Here is a 19,226-nt window from a genome sequence, read left to right on the forward strand (position 1 = left end):
CTTTCGCCAATCCTCTGACGAGTGTGCGGCCCTCGACGTCGACCGTAAATACGCCTTCGCTCTTCGCCACACACCACGTCCCTGAGGACCAAGTGGGTGCAGCTAAGGAAGCTATACGCCAGGCAGGCATCATGATGGAGCAGGTCAAGGTGGTTCGAGAAGCCAACCAAGCGGCTTATGACGCGAGTTCAGTTCTTCAGAGTAACGTCCAGGTCAGTTGATTCACTGCTTGTTCTGTTAGGGTATGCTGTCTGAAGAATATCTTTTCCGAAGATCTTTTAAATCTGTACACCCACTGGGTGTTTCTGTTAAGTTTTTTGGTCGAGTGGGGGCACGCTGAGTGCACCCACTTGGTGTAGTCCCCGAGACTACGGTGGACTACTGGCAGTCGACTGTAGTCTTTATATTGTGTTGCTATAGTTTTACCCCTTCACTCAGTCTGGCCAGGCCATGTCGAATGAAACTGTATCCGGTCGACTGCGGGCAGTCGATTTTTTTTCAAAACCAGTGGGGGCACGCTGAGTGCACCCACTGGGTGTAGTCCCCGAGACTACTGTTGAATGTTTTTGATTCAGCTGTAGTCTTAGAAACATCATCATTATCTCTTGGTTACTCGGAAGCAACTTATCTTGGACCTCTGTCGACTGACTTTTGCAGAAATCCTGTGAACTTGTGGCTCTCTACACTGAGTTGGAGAACAAACAGATCCAGCTCGACCTTGACTTGAAGCTCGCTCAACAGAACCTGCAGAAGGCGCGAGACGAAGCAAAATGTATGGCTGGCGAGTTTCCTCATTCTTGGCGAGTGACTTCCCTTTCTTGCCCATTCTTGATGTTGAGTTCACTCGACGTTCTGTAGATAAACTGGAGGAAGCTCTGAAGAAGAAGGATCAAGATCTTGCCGAAGAACAGAAGGAGGCCTCGAGCAAAACGAAGCTTGCAGAAGAGAAACTGGCTTCAATCGGAACTCTTGAACAGGAGAACTCCAGACTGAAAACTGCTCTCGAGACAGCTAATCGAGAGGTCAGCCGACTGAAGAACGACAGGATGGTTCTGCACGACCAGGCGGGTGAGCTGGCGGGGAAGGTAAATGATCTGGAGGCTTATCTTGGTGGACTCGCCAAGAAGCTGTTTGTCATGCTCGAAGGTAATTATTCCGACCCGGCTGTCTTGCAGTTACCAAGCCCGCGTAAGGCCACTGTCTTATTCTTGAATCGTGTTTGCAGAATTCTGCCAGATCTTCGAAGCGGAAACCAGTCGAGTGGAGCCAGGCTTGGATCCCGCCAATTCTCTCGTGAAGGACGAGGCTGCTATGAACGTGCTCCGATTGGAGTCTCGTGTTACCAGTGTTGTTGATTATCTTGCTCGGCTGAAGGTTGCGATGTCGCGGATTGACACATCACTCTGGCCTGGAACGATGCTTCAGAACGACCTCGAGTCCCTGATGGTTCGACTGGATGAAGTCCCGGGTCGAGTGGCGGAATGGAAGAAATCTTCTGCTAGATGTGGTGCTGATGTCGCTCTGTCTCTGGTCCGCGTCCAATGCCAGGAGGCGCGAGAAGAAAAGCTGGCCGCCATCCAAGTTGCCAATACCAGGAAGCACAGCTTTCAAGACTTCATGGAGACTTTCATTGCTGCTGCTACTCGTATTGTAGATGGGATCGACTTGGATGAGTTCGTTGCCCCTTCCAGTCCTCCGCTTGAGGAATGAAAAGCCATTAAGATCTCGCCTCTCCATACCTACCCCCTACATTACTGTCAGACTTAGAACCACGACAGTTGGCGCCCACCGTGGGTAAGGAGTCTTAGCGCCTAGTTGGAGAAGTTGCGATTTTTCCAATCCCTCTGATCATGTTTTCGTGCGGAGATTTGGTGGAGGGCCGTGAGATCCGTCTCGGCACACTCACGTTCATCACCGACAACTCCGCTTGGCTTCAGGAGGCTCCACTCGACATCGACGCCCTCCCCGTCCGCGGTGCGACGCACTTCCGCGCATGTGTTCGTGGCGTCCTCCTGCGGCAGCCGTCGACCCAGTATCGGTCGGCTCCCGTGTCATCTTCCCGCCCTGTCTCCCACCGGCGCAAGCGCTCCGGCCGGTCGAGACTTCAGAGGTGGGTGAGGCATGCCGTGGCCCGCCAGTCGGCAGCCCCACAAGTCGGGCAATCGAGCCCGATGAATCCCTCTACGGCCCGTTCGACCTGTCGACTGGCTCCGCGGAGACCGCATCCGAGTGCGACAGCAGCGACCCGGCGGCTGAGGTTCTGGCAGTCGATGGAACACACAGTCCTCCCAGTTTCCCTCGCACCGATGGAGGCGCGGGTGGAGGCAACCCGTCGCATCCCCACGATGAGTATCTCCCTGAACCTCTCACGTCATTGCAGCGAGAGGAGCTTCGCCGCTGGAACATGGATGCACTCCACACTCCTATCGTCGGAGAAACCCCCGAGGCCCGGGCCTTGGAGGACGCGCGCTTGGCTAACTTGGGCGAGCGCACTCGACTGGAGAATCTCCAGCGAATACTTGAGGAGCAAGCACGTCAACGAGCTCCCGATTCCAGTCGACGTCAGCTCTTCCCGCCTACGCAGGTATATCGAACCCCAGTTCAGAATTTGGCAGCCGTGGCCCATATAGCAGAATCGATTCAGCCCTCCCAGTCGCGGAATAGGATCCATAGTCGATCCGTTGCAACGGATACAGTCCAGTCGGCTCATAGCCCAAGATCGCCCCCGAGGCGTGAGGGACGCGGAGACCGGCACGATCAGTACAGAAGAAATGAGCAGTATGATCACCGGGTCGATCGACGTCGAGTGCCAACCCCTCCCCCGAGGAGTGGGTCATATGCGCCTCGACAGCAGGATGACAGACACCCTCATAGTGTTGGGCGGAGAGTTCCAGTCGACCCCAGGGACCCAGGCTTTGATGCGAGATCCATCCTCGTTCAGGGTCTGGTTGACAGGAACAGAGCTCACCGAGAAGGCCACGACAGAGATGCGCCTGCCAGCAGCAGAGTACGTGTTTCAGGGCCAGAGTGTTTCAGTGGAGCCATCAGGGCCGCAGTGATTCCTCCCAACTTCCGGTTGGCGACTGGAGTCAGCAAGTTCACCGGCGAGTCTAAGCCTGACACTTGGCTCGAAGACTACCGAGTGGCTGTCCAGATTGGTGGTGGCAATGATGAGCTGGCTATGAAGCATTTACCTCTCCTGTTAGAGGGCTCAGCCAGAGCGTGGCTGAATCAGTTAGCACCCAGCAGCATCTACACTTGGGAGGATCTCTCTCGAGTGTTTGTCACGACCTTTGAAGGAACATGCAAGCGACCGGCAGGCCTTACAGAATTGCGGTCTTGCGTGCAGAAACCGAGTGAAACTCTGAGGGATTACATCCAGAGGTGGATCACTTTGCATCACACAGTTGAGAATGTACCAGATCACCAAGCAGTTTGTGCCTTTAAAGAAGGCGTCAAGAACAGAGAGTTGAACCTGAAGTTCGGTCGGACTGGAGAAATGTCTCTGAATCGGATGATGGAAATTGCCACCAAATACGCTAACGGAGAAGATGAAGATCGACTCCGGAGTGGCAAGCAGAAAGAAGTCGCCCAGGAAACCGGAGGCAATTCCAGTCGGAAGCAGAAGCGGAAGGCCGAGCCAGCCGCTCCTAGGGAGGCCCTGGCCGTAACCCAGGGAAAATTCAAGGGAAAACCCAAGGGGCCCTGGAACCCCAAGAAAGTCAAGGATCAAGATGGAAATGACGTTTTGGATCTGCCATGTCACATCCACACCAAGAAAGATGAAGAGGGTAATCTTATTTACCCAAAGCATACCACTCGACAGTGCCGGCTCCTGATCCAGCAGTTTCAGGGCAAGTGGTCCAAAGACAAGGAAAAAGAGTCAGACAGAGTCGAGGACAAAGAAGATAGTGACGATGGATACCCCCAAGTCAATTCCACCTTGATGATTTTTGCTGATGTCGAAAGCAAAAGTCGACTGAAAGTCATTAACCGTGAAGTGAATATGGTTGCCCCGGCAACACCCAGCTACCTGAAGTGGTCTCAGATTGCCATCACGTTCGACCAGTCCGATCACCCTGCGCACATTGCCACCCCTGGGAGGCAAGCTCTGGTGGTCGATCCAGTTGTCGAAGGCACTCGACTGACCAAAGTCCTGATGGATGGTTGTAGTATGCAGAAACGTTGAAAGGGATGGGCATTCCGATGTCCAGGCTCAGTGCCAGCAACATGAGTTTCCATGGAGTCATTCCTGGAAAGAAAGCCGAGTCACTCGGTCAGATTGCTCTCGATGTGGTTTTCAGTGATTCAAAGAATTACCGCAAGGAAAAGTTGACATTTGAGGTTGTGGACTTCCAAAGTGCTTATCATGCTATTCTGGGCCGGCCAGCTTATGCATGCTTCATGGCTCGACCGTGCTATGTGTATCTCAAGTTGAAGATGCCCGGCCCCAGAGGTGTGATCACCGTTACAGGCAATCGGAAGAAAGCAGAGGAGTGTTTTCAGAAAGGATCAAAGATCGCTGATGCTCAGATGTCAGTAGTCGAGCTGCAAGAGTACCAGAAGACTGCTGATCCGAGTGAAGTGCTGCGAGCCAACAAGCTAGCTTCAGAATCATCTTTTCAGTCGACCGGTGAAACTAAGCCAGTTCACATTCACCCGACCGACCCCAATGCTGCTCCGACTCACATCTCAACGACGCTCGACTCCAAATAGGAAGAAGCGCTCATCCAGTTCCTCCGTGAGAACTGGGACATCTTCGCATGGAAGCCTTCTGACATGCCTGGAGTTCCCAGGGGGCTGGCTGAGAACCATCTACGAGTCGACCCGAAGTTCAAGCCTGTGAAAGAACATCTTCGATGGTCCGCCGTCCAGAAGAGGAAAGCCATTGGCGAGGAGGTGGCTCGGCTCTTAGCAGCGGAGTTGATCCGAGAGATTTACCACTCCGAGTGGCTCGCCAATGTTGTCATGGTCCCCAAGAAGGACAAGTCACTTCGCATGTGCATTGACTTTAAACATATCAATCGGGCCTGCCCGAAAGATCATTTCCCTCTCCCCCGCATCGACCAGGTAGTCGACTCGACCGCGGGGTGTGAGCGTTTGTCTTTTCTAGATGCTTATTCAGGGTACAATCAGATCCGTCTGTATGGACCCGACGAGATCAAAACGGCTTTCATCACCCCATTCGGGTGCTTCTGTTATGTCACCATGCCCTTCGGCCTCAAGAATGCTGGAGCCACGTTCATGAGGATGATTCAGAAGTGTTTGCTCACTCAGATCAGTCGGAACGTAGAAGCATACATGGATGATATTGTGGTTAAGTCACGGAAAGGTTCCGACCTGCTGACTGACCTTGCCGAAACCTTTGCTAACCTCAGGGGATATGATATCAAGCTCAATCCATCAAAGTGCACATTTGGAGTTCCAGGTGGAAAGTTACTCGGTTTTCTTGTTTCCGAACGAGGAATCGACGCCAATCCCGAGAAAGTTGGCACCATATTCCGGATGAAGCGCCCTATGCGTGTGCACGATGTCCGGAAGCTTACAGGTTGCTTGGCCGCTCTAAGTCGATTCATTTCTCGTCTTGGTGAAAAGGCGTTGCCTCTTTACCGACTGATGAAGAAGTATGACAAGTTCGAGTGGACTCCAGAGGCTGATGCAGTGTTTGCAGAGCTCAAAGCTCTGCTCTCCACCCAGCCGGTGCTTGCTGCCCCAATCAGTAAAGAGCCTCTGCTGCTTGACATTGCGGCCACGGGACAAGTTGTCAGTACAGTACTTACGGTCGAGCGGGAAGAGGAAGGAAAGGCCTTCAGAGTTCAGCGCCCAGTATATTATGTGTCTGAAGTTTTGACTCCTTCGAAGCAAAGATATCCCCATTACCAGAAGCTTGTATATGGGATTTACATGACCACGAAGAAGGTTGCACACTACTTCTCTGACCATTCCATTACAGTCGTCAACAACGCTCCACTGTCAGAGATTTTGCACAACAGATATGCAACTGGTCGAGTGGCGAAGTGGGCGATTGAACTCCTTCCTCTAGATATCAAGTTTGAAGCAAAGAAGGCTATCAAGTCCCAAGAAATTGCAGATTTCGTCGCCAAGTGGATTGAACAGCAGCTTCCGACTCAAGTTCACTCGGAGCACTGGACCATGTTCTTCGATGGATCTAAGATGCTGAATGGTTCCGGTGCTGGGGTAGTATTGGTCTCCCCCCGAGGAGATAAGCTCAGATATGTTCTCCAGATTCACTTCGATTCCTCCAATAATGAAGCAGAATACGAAGCACTCTTGTATGGGTTGCGCATGGCCATTTCACTCGGCGTCCGGCGCCTCATGGTCTATGGCGACTCAGATTTGGTGGTTAATCAGGTGATGAAGGAGTGGGACGTCAGAAGCCCAGCTATGACTGGCTACTGCAACGCAGTAAGAAAGCTAGAAAAGAAATTCGAGGGGTTAGAGCTTCATCACATCCCCCGACTGAAAAATCAAGCAGCTGAAGATCTGGCAAAGATAGGCTCCAAGAGAGAAGCCATTCCCAGCAATGTGTTTTTGGAGCACATCCGCTCGCTGTCAGTCCAGGAGGATCCTTTTACAGAAGAAGCCCCGCAACCGAAAAGTGCCACAGATCCGACTGAAGTCGAAATTCCTGCTGTGGTTGACCTAGTCATGGAGGTCTTGGCAATCACTCCTGACTGGACGATACCATACATCGCGTATATCTTGAGGAAAGAACTTCCAGAGGACGAAGAAGAGGCTCGACAGATCATCCGTCGATCTAAAGCTTTCACAGTCATAAAAGGACAGTTGTATAGAGAAAGCGCAACTGGAATCGGTCAGAAGTGCATAATGCCAGAAGAAGGTCAGATAATCCTTGATGATTTCCACTCGGGGACCTATGGTCACCATGCGTCCTCTCGGACCATCGCGGCCAAAGCATACCGAGCGGGTTTTTACTGGCCCAGGGCAAACGAAATGGCGAAAGAGATAGTCGACAAGTGTGAAGGCTGCCAGTTCTACTCCAACATGTCGCACAAGCCAGCATCATCTCTGAGGACGATTCCACTCGTCTGGCCCTTCGCTGTTTGGGGACTGGACATGGTTGGTCCACTGAGAACAGGCAGGAGCGGATTCACACATGTGCTTGTGGCAGTCAACAAGTTCACCAAATGGATTGAAGCCAAGCCTATCAAAAATCTTGATGCTAGCACTGCTATCAGTTTCATCAGAGAGTTGATATTCAGATATGGGGTCCCGCATAGCATCATCACTGACAAATGGGTCAAACTTCGATTCAGACAAGTTCAGAGCTTTTTGCGCCTCTCAAGGCTCACGAGTCGACTACGCGTCGGTCGCGCATCCCCAGTCGAATGGACAAGCTGAAAGAGCAAATGGTATGATTCTCAAAGGACAGAAGCCTCGACTGATGCGTGATCTCAAGCACGCAGCAGGGGCTTGGGTCGACGAGCTTCCGTCAGTTTTGTGGGGACTAAGGACCACCCCGAACCGGTCGACTGGAAGAACGCCATTCTTTCTGGTTTACGGAGCCGAAGCCGTCCTGCCGAGTGATCTACTTCACAACGCCCCCAGAGTCGAGCTTTATAACAAAGACGAAGCAGAGCAAGCCCAGCAAGACGCAGTCGACCTCCTAGAGGAGGAGAGGGAAATGGCTATGATCAGATCGACCATCTATCAGCAAGACTTGCGTCGATTCCATGCCAGAAATGTGAAGAGCCGAGCCTTCCAAGAAGGAGATTTGGTCCTCCGAGTGGATAAAAAGAAACCACACAAACTTTCTCCTACTTGGGAAGGCCCCTTCATCGTCACCAGAGTCCTCCACAATCGAGCATATCATCTCTACAACGTTGATCGCCGGATCGACGAGCCACGAGCTTGGAATACGGAACTACTCCGCCCATTTTACACTTGAATTCTCACTCGGATGAGGTGTAATATGAAAAACTTCTGTAGTTTATTTTTATCAAAGACAAGAGTGTCCCAGTTCTTCCTGTAATTGCTGTCACTTTTGTTTGCGTACGAAATCCCCCAGTGGGTAGCTTAGCTGCGAATCCGTTTCGCCTAAGTTTGCAAAAAAATCCTACCGAGTGGTGAGCCAGACTCCCACTCGAGGGCTTAGCTGCAGCCCAGTGCTCGCCTAAGTATTTGAAAACCCTACCGAGTGGTGAGCCAGACTCCCACTCGGAGGCTTAGCTGCAGCACAGTGCTCGCCTAAGTATATAAAAATCCTACCGAGTGGGGAGCAAACCTCCCACTCGGGGGCTTAGCTGCAGTCCAAGTACTCGCCTAAGTATTTGAAAATCCTACCGAGTGGTGAGCCAGACTCCCACTCGGAGGCTTAGCTGCAGCCCAGTGCTCGCCTAAGTGTTTGAAAATCCTACCGAGTGGAGAGCAAACCTCCCACTCGGGGGCTTAGCTGCAGTCCAAGTACTCGCCTAAGTATTTGAAAATCCTACCGAGTGGTGAGCCAGACTCCCACTCGGAGGCTTAGCTGCAGCCCAGTGCTCGCCTAAGTGTTTGAAAATCCTACCGAGTGGAGAGCAAACCTCCCACTCGGGGGCTTAGCTGCAGTCCAAGTACTCGCCTAAGTATTTGAAAATCCTACCGAGTGGTGAGCCAGACTCCCACTCGGAGGCTTAGCTGCAGCCCAGTGCTCGCCTAAGTGTTTGAAAATCCTACCGAGTGGAGAGCAAACCTCCCACTCGGGGGCTTAGCTGCAGTCCAAGTACTCGCCTAAGTATTTGAAAATCCTACCGAGTGGTGAGCCAGAGTCCCACTCGGAGGCTTAGCTGCAGCCCAGTGCTCACCTAAGTATTTGAAAATCCTACCGAGTGGTGAGCCATACTCCCACTCGGAGGCTTAGCTGCAGCCCAGTGCTCGCCTAACTGTTTGAAAATCCTACTGAGTGGAGAGCAAACCTCCCACTCGGGGGCTTAGCTGCAGTCCAAGTACTCGCCTAAGTATTTGAAAATCCTACCGAGTGGTGAGACAGACTCCCACTCGGAGGCTTAGCTGCAGCCCAGTGCTCGCCTAAGTATATAAAAATCCTACCGAGTGGAGAGCAAACCTCCCACTCGGGGGCTTAGCTGCAGTCCAAGTACTCGCCTAAGTATTTGAAAATCCTACCGAGTGGTGAGCCAGACTCCCACTCGGAGGCTTAGCTGCAGCCCAGTGCTCGCCTAAGTGTTTGAAAATCCTACCGAGTGGAGAGCAAACCTCCCACTTGGGGGCTTAGCTGCAGTCCGAGTACTCGCCTAAGTATTTGAAAATCCTACCGAGTGGTGAGCCAGACTCCCACTCGGAGGCTTAGCTGCAGCCCAGTGCTCGCCTAAGTGTTTGAAAATCCTACCGAGTGGAGAGCAAACCTCCCACTTGGGGGCTTAGCTGCAGTCCAAGTACTCGCCTAAGTATATAAAAATCCTACCGAGTGGAGAGCAAACCTCCCACTCGAGGCTTAGCTGCAGCTCAGTGCTCGCCTAAGTGTTCAAAAATCCCACCGAGTGGAAAGCAAACCTCCCACTCGGGGGCTTAGCTGCAGCCCAGTGCTCGCCTAAGTTCGGAACACGTCCCAATCCACAAGAACGGCAAGATGCGAATCGACTGTTACCTTTTCCTTCGGAGCTGCACCACAAATACGAAGTTATTTCGAGTGAAGGCCAAGTTCCACTCGGTAGATAATTCCCGAAGATATTCAACGATAAATCAAGTTCGGATAAAACCCAAAGGTCCAAGACCTCAGATCAAAGTATTCGAGCCCTCGGCTCGACAGAGTTTAACGGTTACAGAATCCACTGGGCATTCCGAGGCAAATTTAAAGTGAAGCATAAAAGTTTTTCATTCCTCAAGCGGAGGACTGGAAGGGGTTACGAACTCGTCCAAGTCGATCCCGTCTGCAATACGAGTAGCAGCAGCAATGAAAGTCTCCATGAAGTCTTGAAAGATGTGCTTCTTGGTATTGGCAACTTGGATGGTGGCCAGCTTTTCTTCTCGCGCCTCCTTGCAATGGACGCGGACCAGAGACAGAGCGACATCAGCACCACATCTAGCAGAAGATTTCTTCCATTCCGCCACTCGACCCGGGACTTCATCCAGTCGAACCACCAGGGACTCGAGGTCGTTCTGAAGCGTCGTTCCAGGCCAGAGTGATGTGTCGATCTGCGACATCGCAACCTTCAGCCGAGCAAGATAGTCAACAAGGCTGGTAACACGAGACTCCAGTCGGAGCACGTTCATAGCAGCCTCGTCCTTCACGAGAGAATTGGCGGGATCCAAGCCTGGCTCCACTCGACTGGTTTCCTCTTCGAAGCTCTGGCAGAATTCTGCAAACATGATTCAAGAATAAGACAGTGGCCTTACGCGGGCTTAGTAACTGCAAGACAGCCGGGTCGAAATAATTACCTTCAAGCATGACGAACAGCTTCTTGGCGAGTCCACCGAGATAAGCCTCCAGATCGTTTACCTTCCCCGCCAGCTCACCCGCCTGGTCGTGCAGAACCATCCTGTCGTTCTTCAGTCGGCTGACCTCTCGATTAGCTGTCTTGAGAGCAGTTTTCAGTCTGGAGTTCTCCTGTTCAAGAGTTCCGACCGAAGCTAGTTTCTCTTCTGCAAGCTTCGTTTTGCTCGAGGCCTCCTTCTGTTCTTCGGCAAGATCTTGATCCTTCTTCTTTAGAGCTTCCTCCAGTTTATCTACAGAACGTCGAGTGAACTCAACATCAAGAATGGGCAAGAAAGGGAAGTCACTCGCCAAGAATGAGGAACCTCGCCAGCCATACCTTTTGCTTCGTCTCGCGCCTTCTGCAGGTTCTGTTGAGCGAGCTTCAAGTCAAGGTCGAGCTGGATCTGTTTGTTCTCCAACTCAGTGTAGAGAGCCACAAGTTCACAGGATTTCTGCAAAAGTCAGTCGACAGAGGTCCAAGATAAGTTGCTTCCAAGTAACCAAGAGACAATGATGACGTTTCTAAGACTACAGCTGAATGAAAAACATTCAACAGTAGTCTCGGGGACTACACCCAATGGGTGCACTCAGCGTGCCCCCACTGGTTTTGAAAAAAAATCGTCTGCCCGCAGTCGACCGGATACAGTTTCATTCGACATGGCCTGGCCGGACCGAGTGAAGGAGTAAAACTATAGCAACACAATATAAAGACTACAGTCGACTGCTAGTAGTCCACCGTAGTCTCGGGGACTATACCCAGTGGGTGCACTCAGCATGCCCCCACTCGACCAAAAAACTTAACAGAAACACCCAGTGGGTGTACAGATTTAAAAGATCTTCGGAAAATATATTCTTCAGACAGCATACCCTAACAGAACAAGCAGTGAATCGACTGACCTGGACGTTACTCTGAAGAGCTGAACTCGCGTCATAAGCCGCTTGGCTGGCTTCTCGAACCACCTTGACCTGCTCTATCATGATGCCTGCCTGGCGTATAGCTTCCTTAGCTGCACCCACTTGGTCCTCAGGGACGTGGTGTGTGGCGAAGAGCGAAGGTGGATTTACGGTCGATGTCGAGGGCCACACACTCGTCAGAGGATTGGCAAAAGTCACAGAAGCCCGGGTGGTATCGCCACCGTCTCGAGCTACGGCCTCAGGCGCTGGAGTGGATTGTGGAGTCTCTCCAGCCGACGCTTTCCTGTTCCGCCTCACTCTCAGCGACACTTCGTCTTTGTCGTCAGGAAGGTTAATAACATGAGGAGGAGCTACGAGAAAAATTCAATCGACCAGAGTTATAAGAAATCGTCAGTCGATTTAAGGCAGAACATCAGTAATCATACCAGGGTTGGAAGTAACAGCATCTTCCATCTCTTGATCATCGTCCTTGGCGGAGATCTCAGAAGTAGCAGCACTGCAAATTTTGAAAGACCGTCAGTCGGCTCAGTGGATCGACCAAGGATCCGTCCACGGTCGACAAAGGAGAACAAGTTCTATCATTACCCAGAAATGGTGGGGACAGTCATCCTCATCTTGGGCAGAGCCTTGGGTGTCTTGCACGGCACCGCGCGGGGGTGCTTGGGAGCTTTTTCAGTCGGTGCTGGAGAAGAGGTCCGAGGGCGCTTCGACGACTGCCCAACGGGAGCAGTCGACTTACCACGTTCCCGCGCAGGGTTGTGTGTAAGCTTGGATCACCTTTCCGAGCGGGGAGGTTCAGCTTCCTCCTCCTCCTCCTCTTCGCTGGAGTCGACGTCGTCGTCTCCCTCTCCTTCGCCGTCAGACTCCCACTCCCCCTGTTCGTCTCCGCTTTCGCCTCCGCTCGCCTCCCCTTCCTCGGCCTACCCCTGTGCTCCGTTGGGTGTCGAGTACATCTCTGTAGTTGCCTGGAGAATAGCAGACAAGTCGAAAGTCAGTCGACCGATTCAAAGAGAGCAAATGAAGAAAGCAAGATCTCAGTCGGGAACACAAGGTCAGACCTGGTCCACGTCGTATGTACTGTCAAGCGGGGGAACCCTCCTAGCTCCTCGGGGGTTGTCTTTGTTCCCTGTGATGCTCGACAGCCACCCTTCCAGCATCTCGTCGGTGACCTCCTCTGGGTGAACGCGAGTGGTGTCGTCGAGACCCGAGTACAGCCACATAGGGTGGTCACGAGCCTGAAGCGGTTGGATGCGCCTCCGAAGGAAGACCTCCAGCAAGTCCATGCCGGTCACGCCCTCTCGGACAAGCTGAACCACTCGACCAACCAGCACCTTGACTTGCACCTTTTCCTCCGGCAGCACTTTCAGAGAGGCAGGCTTTTGAGCTCGGTCCAGAGAGAAAGGGGGAAGACCAGTCGACTGCCCAGGGGTCACCTGGTCTTCGCAATAAAACCAGGTCGACTGCCAACCATGGACCGACTCAGGAAAAGTGATAGACGGAAAAGAACTTTTACCCCTCATCTGGATCGCCAGGCCCCCGCATAGCTGGATCACTTGCGTCTGTTCGTCACTCGACTTGGCTTTCTTTACCAATTGGGAATGGCAAGTGAAGATGTGTTTAAAGAGTCCCCAATGAGGGCGGCAACCCAAGAAACTTTCGCACAAGGAAACGAAAGCCGCAAGATACACGATGGAATTGGGAGTGAAATGGTGGAGCTGCGCTCCGAAGAAGTTCAAAAATCTCCGGAAAAAAGGATGAGGAGGTAGAGAGAATCCTCGATCGATATGGGTGGCGAGGAGGACGCACTCACCATCACGAGGTTGGGGTTCGACTTCTCTCCCCGGGAGACGCGTAGCTTCATGGGGAATGACTCCCCCCTCGACCATGTCGTCAAGATCTTCCTGCCGAATCACCAAGGGCATCCAGTCGCCCTGGATCCAATCCCTGGGCAGAGCAGTCCTCGAGGAAGATCCGCCCCGAGCGGACTTCTTCCCCTTCCCCTGCACCGCCGCCTTCTTCACGCGCTCCAAAGCCGACGTCTTGTCCTTCACCATCGTTGCCGGCGAGGCTCGAACGGACCTACGGCGCTAGGGTGAGAGCGGAGGTGGTAGAGGACCTTGCAGGGGGAGAAGGAAAGGCGAGAGCACACTGTTGGGGAGCCCCGAGCCGGCAACTTATAAGGAGCCGCTTCCGAGTGGCTGACCGGTAGGCCCAGGTGGTCCCGTAAAATCCCTCAACAGGCGCGCACGCGGTACGTGGCGAAAAGGGTGGCGCGGAGATCGAGGATTTTCCATCCTATCGCATCCGATTACTTCGGCCGCCCCCGTCCCGCTCGCTTCCCGAAATTCAAATCCCGCAAAATCCGCGGGCTGCAGAACAACTCATCAAACTGAAGAGCCCGCTCGTGCCGGCACTCGGTATTCCACAAGTAAGGAAATTCACTCGACGAGAGACCAAGAATGGATCAAGGTGACCGAAAGAAGTTGAGAACGTCATCCGTGACGATTGATCCAGTACAAGACATTCGTATAACGCTAAGAACCAGTCGGAAGGACCCCCAACTCCTTCCCCACTCAAACCTCTATCCATTCGGGGGCTAATGATGAAGCTATGTACCTAGGGTAGGGGCATGGACCTGTCCTAAGAGCCCTACCCAAGGACATCCCTGGAAGAAGTCACCTTTCAATCAACTTGAAGGTATCCCACTCGACGGATTCAAGACACTCGACTAGGAAGCTACCACTCGACTACGAAGCCAACCACTCGACTAACAGGAGATCTAAAGTCACTCCGCAAGCAAACGGTCGGCCATTAAGTAGTCTTTATGGTCATCATAGCACTTTATTAGGGATGTTACCAGTAACGCCCAGTCTTAATGTATTTTAACCCTGCATTACTGAGGACCGGAGGGGTCTTGCGAACTCTATATAAGCCACCCCCGTCCTTAGTAGCAGGGGTTCGCACCCCTGTAATTCATACACGCATAATCCAGTCGACTGCCTCCGGGCTCCGAGACGTAGGGCTGTTACTTCCTCCGAGAAGGGCCTGAACTCGTAAACCTCGCGTGCTTACAACTTCTCCATAGCTAAGATCTCGCCTCTCCATACCTACCTCCTACATTACTGTCAGACTTAGAACCACGACACTAGGCATAAGGCCGAGCCTTCCACCCTTTACCAAGTATATAGGTGCATTAAAGTACACAAGATATAATAATGATATCCCAACAATAATCATGTTCCAAGATGGAACAAACTCCAATCTTCACCTGCAACTAGCAACGCTATAAGAGGGGCTGAGCAAAGCGGTAACATAGCCAAACAACGGTTTGCTAGGACAAGGTGGGTTAGAGGTTTGACATGGCAATATGGGAGGCATGATATAGCATGTGGTAGGTATCGCGGCATAGCAATAGAGCAAGCAACTAGCAAGCAAAGGTAGAAGTGATTTCGAGGGTGTGGTCATCTTGCCTGCAAAGTTCTCCGAGTTGACAAAAGCTTGATCCTCATAAGCGTACTCAACAGGTTCCTCGATCACGTACTCGTCTCCCGGCTCTACCCAGGGCAAGAACACAAGCAAAGGGAAGCACAATCAACCATGGTTCAATGCGCAAGCAACATGATGCAAAACATGGCATGATATGCTAGATGTGATATGCAATGCATATGCGTGCTCCGAAAAGGAAAGATTGAACAAGGCATCAACTTGGCAAACCAAGTGCGCCTCTGGAAAGATGAGTTGATTTCGGTCGAAATCGATATAAAGATCACTGGAATCGGATGCACGGTTTGCAAATGGCAAGCAAAACAAGAATGGCACAATTCTGCGATTAACAGCACGATGCCATCTAGAATGCAAGAAGAAACTAAGCTACTGCACTCCAACATAGCAACAAAGCACATGGTAGTGATCTACTCACGATGCTTGACAAAAGATGAACACTGAGCTACGGCTAAATCACCCAAGAGCAGGTTCAAACAAGCATGGCAAAAGTGCAAAAGATATCAGCTTCACAGACTTACTGAATATACTAACATGCTAGGAATTAACATCAGGAAGCAATGTTTAGAGCAAGATAACAACATGCTACAGGAAGAGGACATAGCAATACAAGGCATGGCATGAATCTACTCAAAGCATATAACAAAAGTCCCTTACTAACCATAAGCCAAAAGGGATCATAAGATATGATGGCACCCATGTAAACATAGAAAGTTTCGCTAACAGATTCAGACTTAGCAGAAAACTGGACATGGCAAAAACAGAGTTACGTAGGCATGTATGCGAGCTCGATGCACTCAACACAAGGCATTGCATGACAAAACAAGCGTACTACCAGCAAGAAGACATGATCGAGAAGCTGAACATGGCAAGAACAATCTCATAGCATGCATGGATCAACTACAACAACCTTGGCAAAATTGATTAACATGTTAACAAGCTGCAAAGAACATTTTATAGCAAAAGTAGAGCAGCATTGAGTCATTCTAGGGTACTCCATAATTGCAAAAAAAGACATGGATGGATAGAGCATAACCATATGCCCAAATCATCCTTACTGAACATACTCAAAAGGAGCACGGATCTCACTGTAGCAACATGAATACATGGCATAAAAATAACATCAGGGAAAAGACATAGAAATTCTAAGTCCCTGAAATCAGCAACATCACAGAGGCTACTTTGCAAGTTAGTTACAATCAACACATGACATATCATGAAGAGTAGATTGCACCACAGGAAAGATGGCATGTTGTAGCTCATAACACATATAGACTTCATGCTTAAAAGAAAATCACACAAAAAGAGGCCCGAGGCCATGGCGATGAAGGGCGAGGGCGGCACCGGTGCAGAGGACCTCCGGCGGCGAAGGGACGGCGAGAGCAAGCGGGTCCGGCCAGTCTCCGGCGAAAGGCGGCGCTCAGTTGGCGGGGACGGCGAAGTAGCTCGGCATCGGCGCGGTTTTCCGGCGGCGGCGTGGTGAAGCTCGCCGGCGGGAGGAGCGGGCGGCCCTCGGGAGGCGCAAGGAGACGCTCGGGCGGCGGCGCGCGCTGGTTCGGGCCCGGCGGGCCAGATCTGGGCCTGCGGGCCCGGCGGCTGCGGGGGAGCCGGCGTGGCGACGTGGCGCGCTCCTGTTGGCCGGGAGCGGCTGCTGGGGTAAGGTGACGCGACATGATTGGTCGCAGTGATGTGGCGGCGGCGGTGGACATGTCCGGCGCAACGCGGACGCGTCTGGATGCGCGGGGAGGAGTGCATCTAGGGTTCATCCGCGAATTTTTGGAGGGAGACACATATATATAGGTAGAGGGAGCTAGGAGAGTCCAAATGAGGAGCGGTTTTTGGCCATGCGATCATGATCGAACGGCCGAGAGGATGGAGGGGGTTTGGATGGGTTTTGGGCCACTTTGGAGGGGTGTTGGGCTGCAACACACACGAGGCCTTTACGGTTCCTCGGTTAACCGTTGGAGTATCAAACGGACTCCAAATGGTACGAAACATGACAAGCGGTCTACCGGTAGTGTACCAAGGCTGCTTGGCAAATCTCGGTCCAATCCGAGAATGTTTAACACCCGCACACGAAAAGAGACAAAAGAGGGGCGCCGGAGGACGTAGGAGCGCCGGATTGCAAAACGGACAACGGGGAAAATGCTCGGATGCATGAGACGAACACGAATGCAAATGCGATGCACATGATGACATGATATGAAATGCATGACACGCAAACAAATGACAAGGCAACAACAGCGAATAACTGGAAGACACCTGGCGCAACGGTCTCGGGGCGTTACAGAAGAAGCCATCTAGCTAATAACTATGGACCCGAAGGTCTGTGGTAAACTACTCACGCTTCATCAGAGAGGCTATGGTGTTGATGTAGAAGCCCTTTGTGATCGGTTCCCCCTCTGGCAGATAGCCGAAAGAGGCCCCAAGATGGGATCTCACGGGTACAGAAGGTTGCGGCGGTTGAAAAGTGGTTTCATGGCTCTCTGTGATCGATCTAGGGTATAAGAGTATATATAGGCGAAAGAAGTACGTCAGTGGAGCTACGAGGGGCCCACGAGGGTGGGGGGCACGCCTACCCCCCTTGGTGCGCCCTCCTACCTCGTGGCTGCCTAGCGGAGTCCCAGACTTCAACTCCAAGTCTTCTGGATTGCTTTCGGTCCAAGAAAGATCATCGTGCAGGTTTCATTCCGTTTGGACTCTGTTTGGTATTCCTTTTCTGCGAAAATCTAAAATAGGCAAAAAAACAGAAATTGACACTTGGCCTCCGATTAATAGGCTAGTCCCAAAAATAATATAAAAGAGCATATTAAAGCCCATTAAACATCCAAAACAGATAATATAATAGCATGGAACAATAAAAAATTATAGATACGTTGGAGACGTATCAAGCATCCCCAAGCTTAATACCTACTCATCCTCGAGTAGGTAAATGATAAAAACAGAATTTTTGATGTGGAATGCTACCTAACATAATTATCAATGTAGTTTTCTTTATTGTGGCATGAATGTTCAGTTCTGAAAGACTCAAGACAAAAGTTTAATATTGACATAAAAATAATAATACTTCAAGCATACTAACAAAGTAATCATGTCTTCTGAAAATAACATGGCCAAAGAAAGTTCATCCCTACAAAATCATATAGTTTGTCTATGCTCCATCTTCATCACACAAAATATTCAAATCATGCACAACCCCGATGACAAGCCAAGCAATTGTTTCATACTTTAGTATTCTCAAACTTTTTGAACTTTCATGCAATACATGAGCGTGAGCCATGGACATAGCACTATAGGTGGAATAGAGTGGTGGTTGTGGAGAAGACAAAAAGGAGGAAGATGGTCTCACATCAACTAGGCGTATTAATGGGCTATGGAGATGCCCATCAATAGATATCAATGTGAGTGAGTAGGGATTGCCATGCAACAGATGCACTCGAGCTATAAATGTACGAAAGCTCAACAAAAGAAACTAAGTGGGTGTGCATCCAACTTCCTTGCTCACGAAGACCTAGGGCATTTTGGGGAAGCCCATCGTTGGAATATACAATCCAAGTTCTAAAACGAAAATTCCCACTAGTATATGAAAGTGACAAAATAAGAGACTCTCTATCATGAAGATCATGGTGCTACTTTGAAGCACATGTGTGGAAAAAGGATAGTAGCATTGTCCCTTCTCTATTTTTCTCTCATTTTTTGGGCCATCTCTTTTTTTATTTTATTTGGCCTTTCCTCCCTTTTTTATTTTCTCACATGGGACAATGCTCTAATAATGAAGGTCATCACACTTCTATTTATTTACAACTCAAGGATTACAACTCGATACTTAGAACAAAATATGACTATATGGATGCCTCCGGTGGTGTACCAGGATGTGCAATGAATCAAGAGTGACATGTATGAAAAAATTATGAATGGTGGCTTTGCCACAAATACGATGTCAACTACGTGATCATGCAAGGCAATATGACAATGATGGAGCGTGTCATAATAAACGGAACGGTGGAAAGTTGCATGGCAATATATCTAGGAATGGCTATGGAAATGCCATAATAGGTAGGTATGGTGGCTGTTTTGAGGAAGGTAAATGGTGGGTTTATGGTACCGGCGAAAGTTGGACGGTACTAGAGAGGCTAGCAACGATGGAAGGGTGAGAGTGCGTATAATCCATGGACTCAACATTAGTCATAAAGAACTCACATACTTATTGCAAAAATCTACAAGTCATCAAAACCAAGCACTACGCGCATGCTCCTAGGGGGATAGATTGGTAGGAAAAGACCATCGCTCGTCCCCAACCGCCATTCATAAGGAAGACAATCAAAGAAATACCTCATGCTTCAAATTTCTTACACAA

The 19,226-nt window shown here is 50.8% G+C and overlaps 1 protein-coding gene across 1 annotated transcript; it reads right to left on the minus strand.

The window, feature by feature from the left end:
- Positions 1-9,852: 9,852 nt before the first annotated feature.
- LOC147991204 (uncharacterized) lies at positions 9,853-11,821 on the minus strand. The gene is made up of 5 exons (XM_087537748.1): positions 11,794-11,821; positions 11,351-11,718; positions 10,791-10,905; positions 10,417-10,704; positions 9,853-10,337 (listed from the first exon to the last, which is right to left on the minus strand). Exons 1-5 carry the CDS (start codon positions 11,819-11,821, stop codon positions 9,853-9,855), a joined length of 1,284 nt encoding a protein of 427 aa, XP_087393874.1.
- Between the last annotated feature and the right edge of the window lie 7,405 nt (positions 11,822-19,226).

The sequence above is a fragment of the Triticum urartu genome, chromosome 1A, assembly GCF_056163025.1.
Source record: "Triticum urartu cultivar PI428250 chromosome 1A, HENAU_Tu73, whole genome shotgun sequence".
NCBI classification, from domain to species: Eukaryota; Viridiplantae; Streptophyta; class Magnoliopsida; order Poales; family Poaceae; genus Triticum; species Triticum urartu.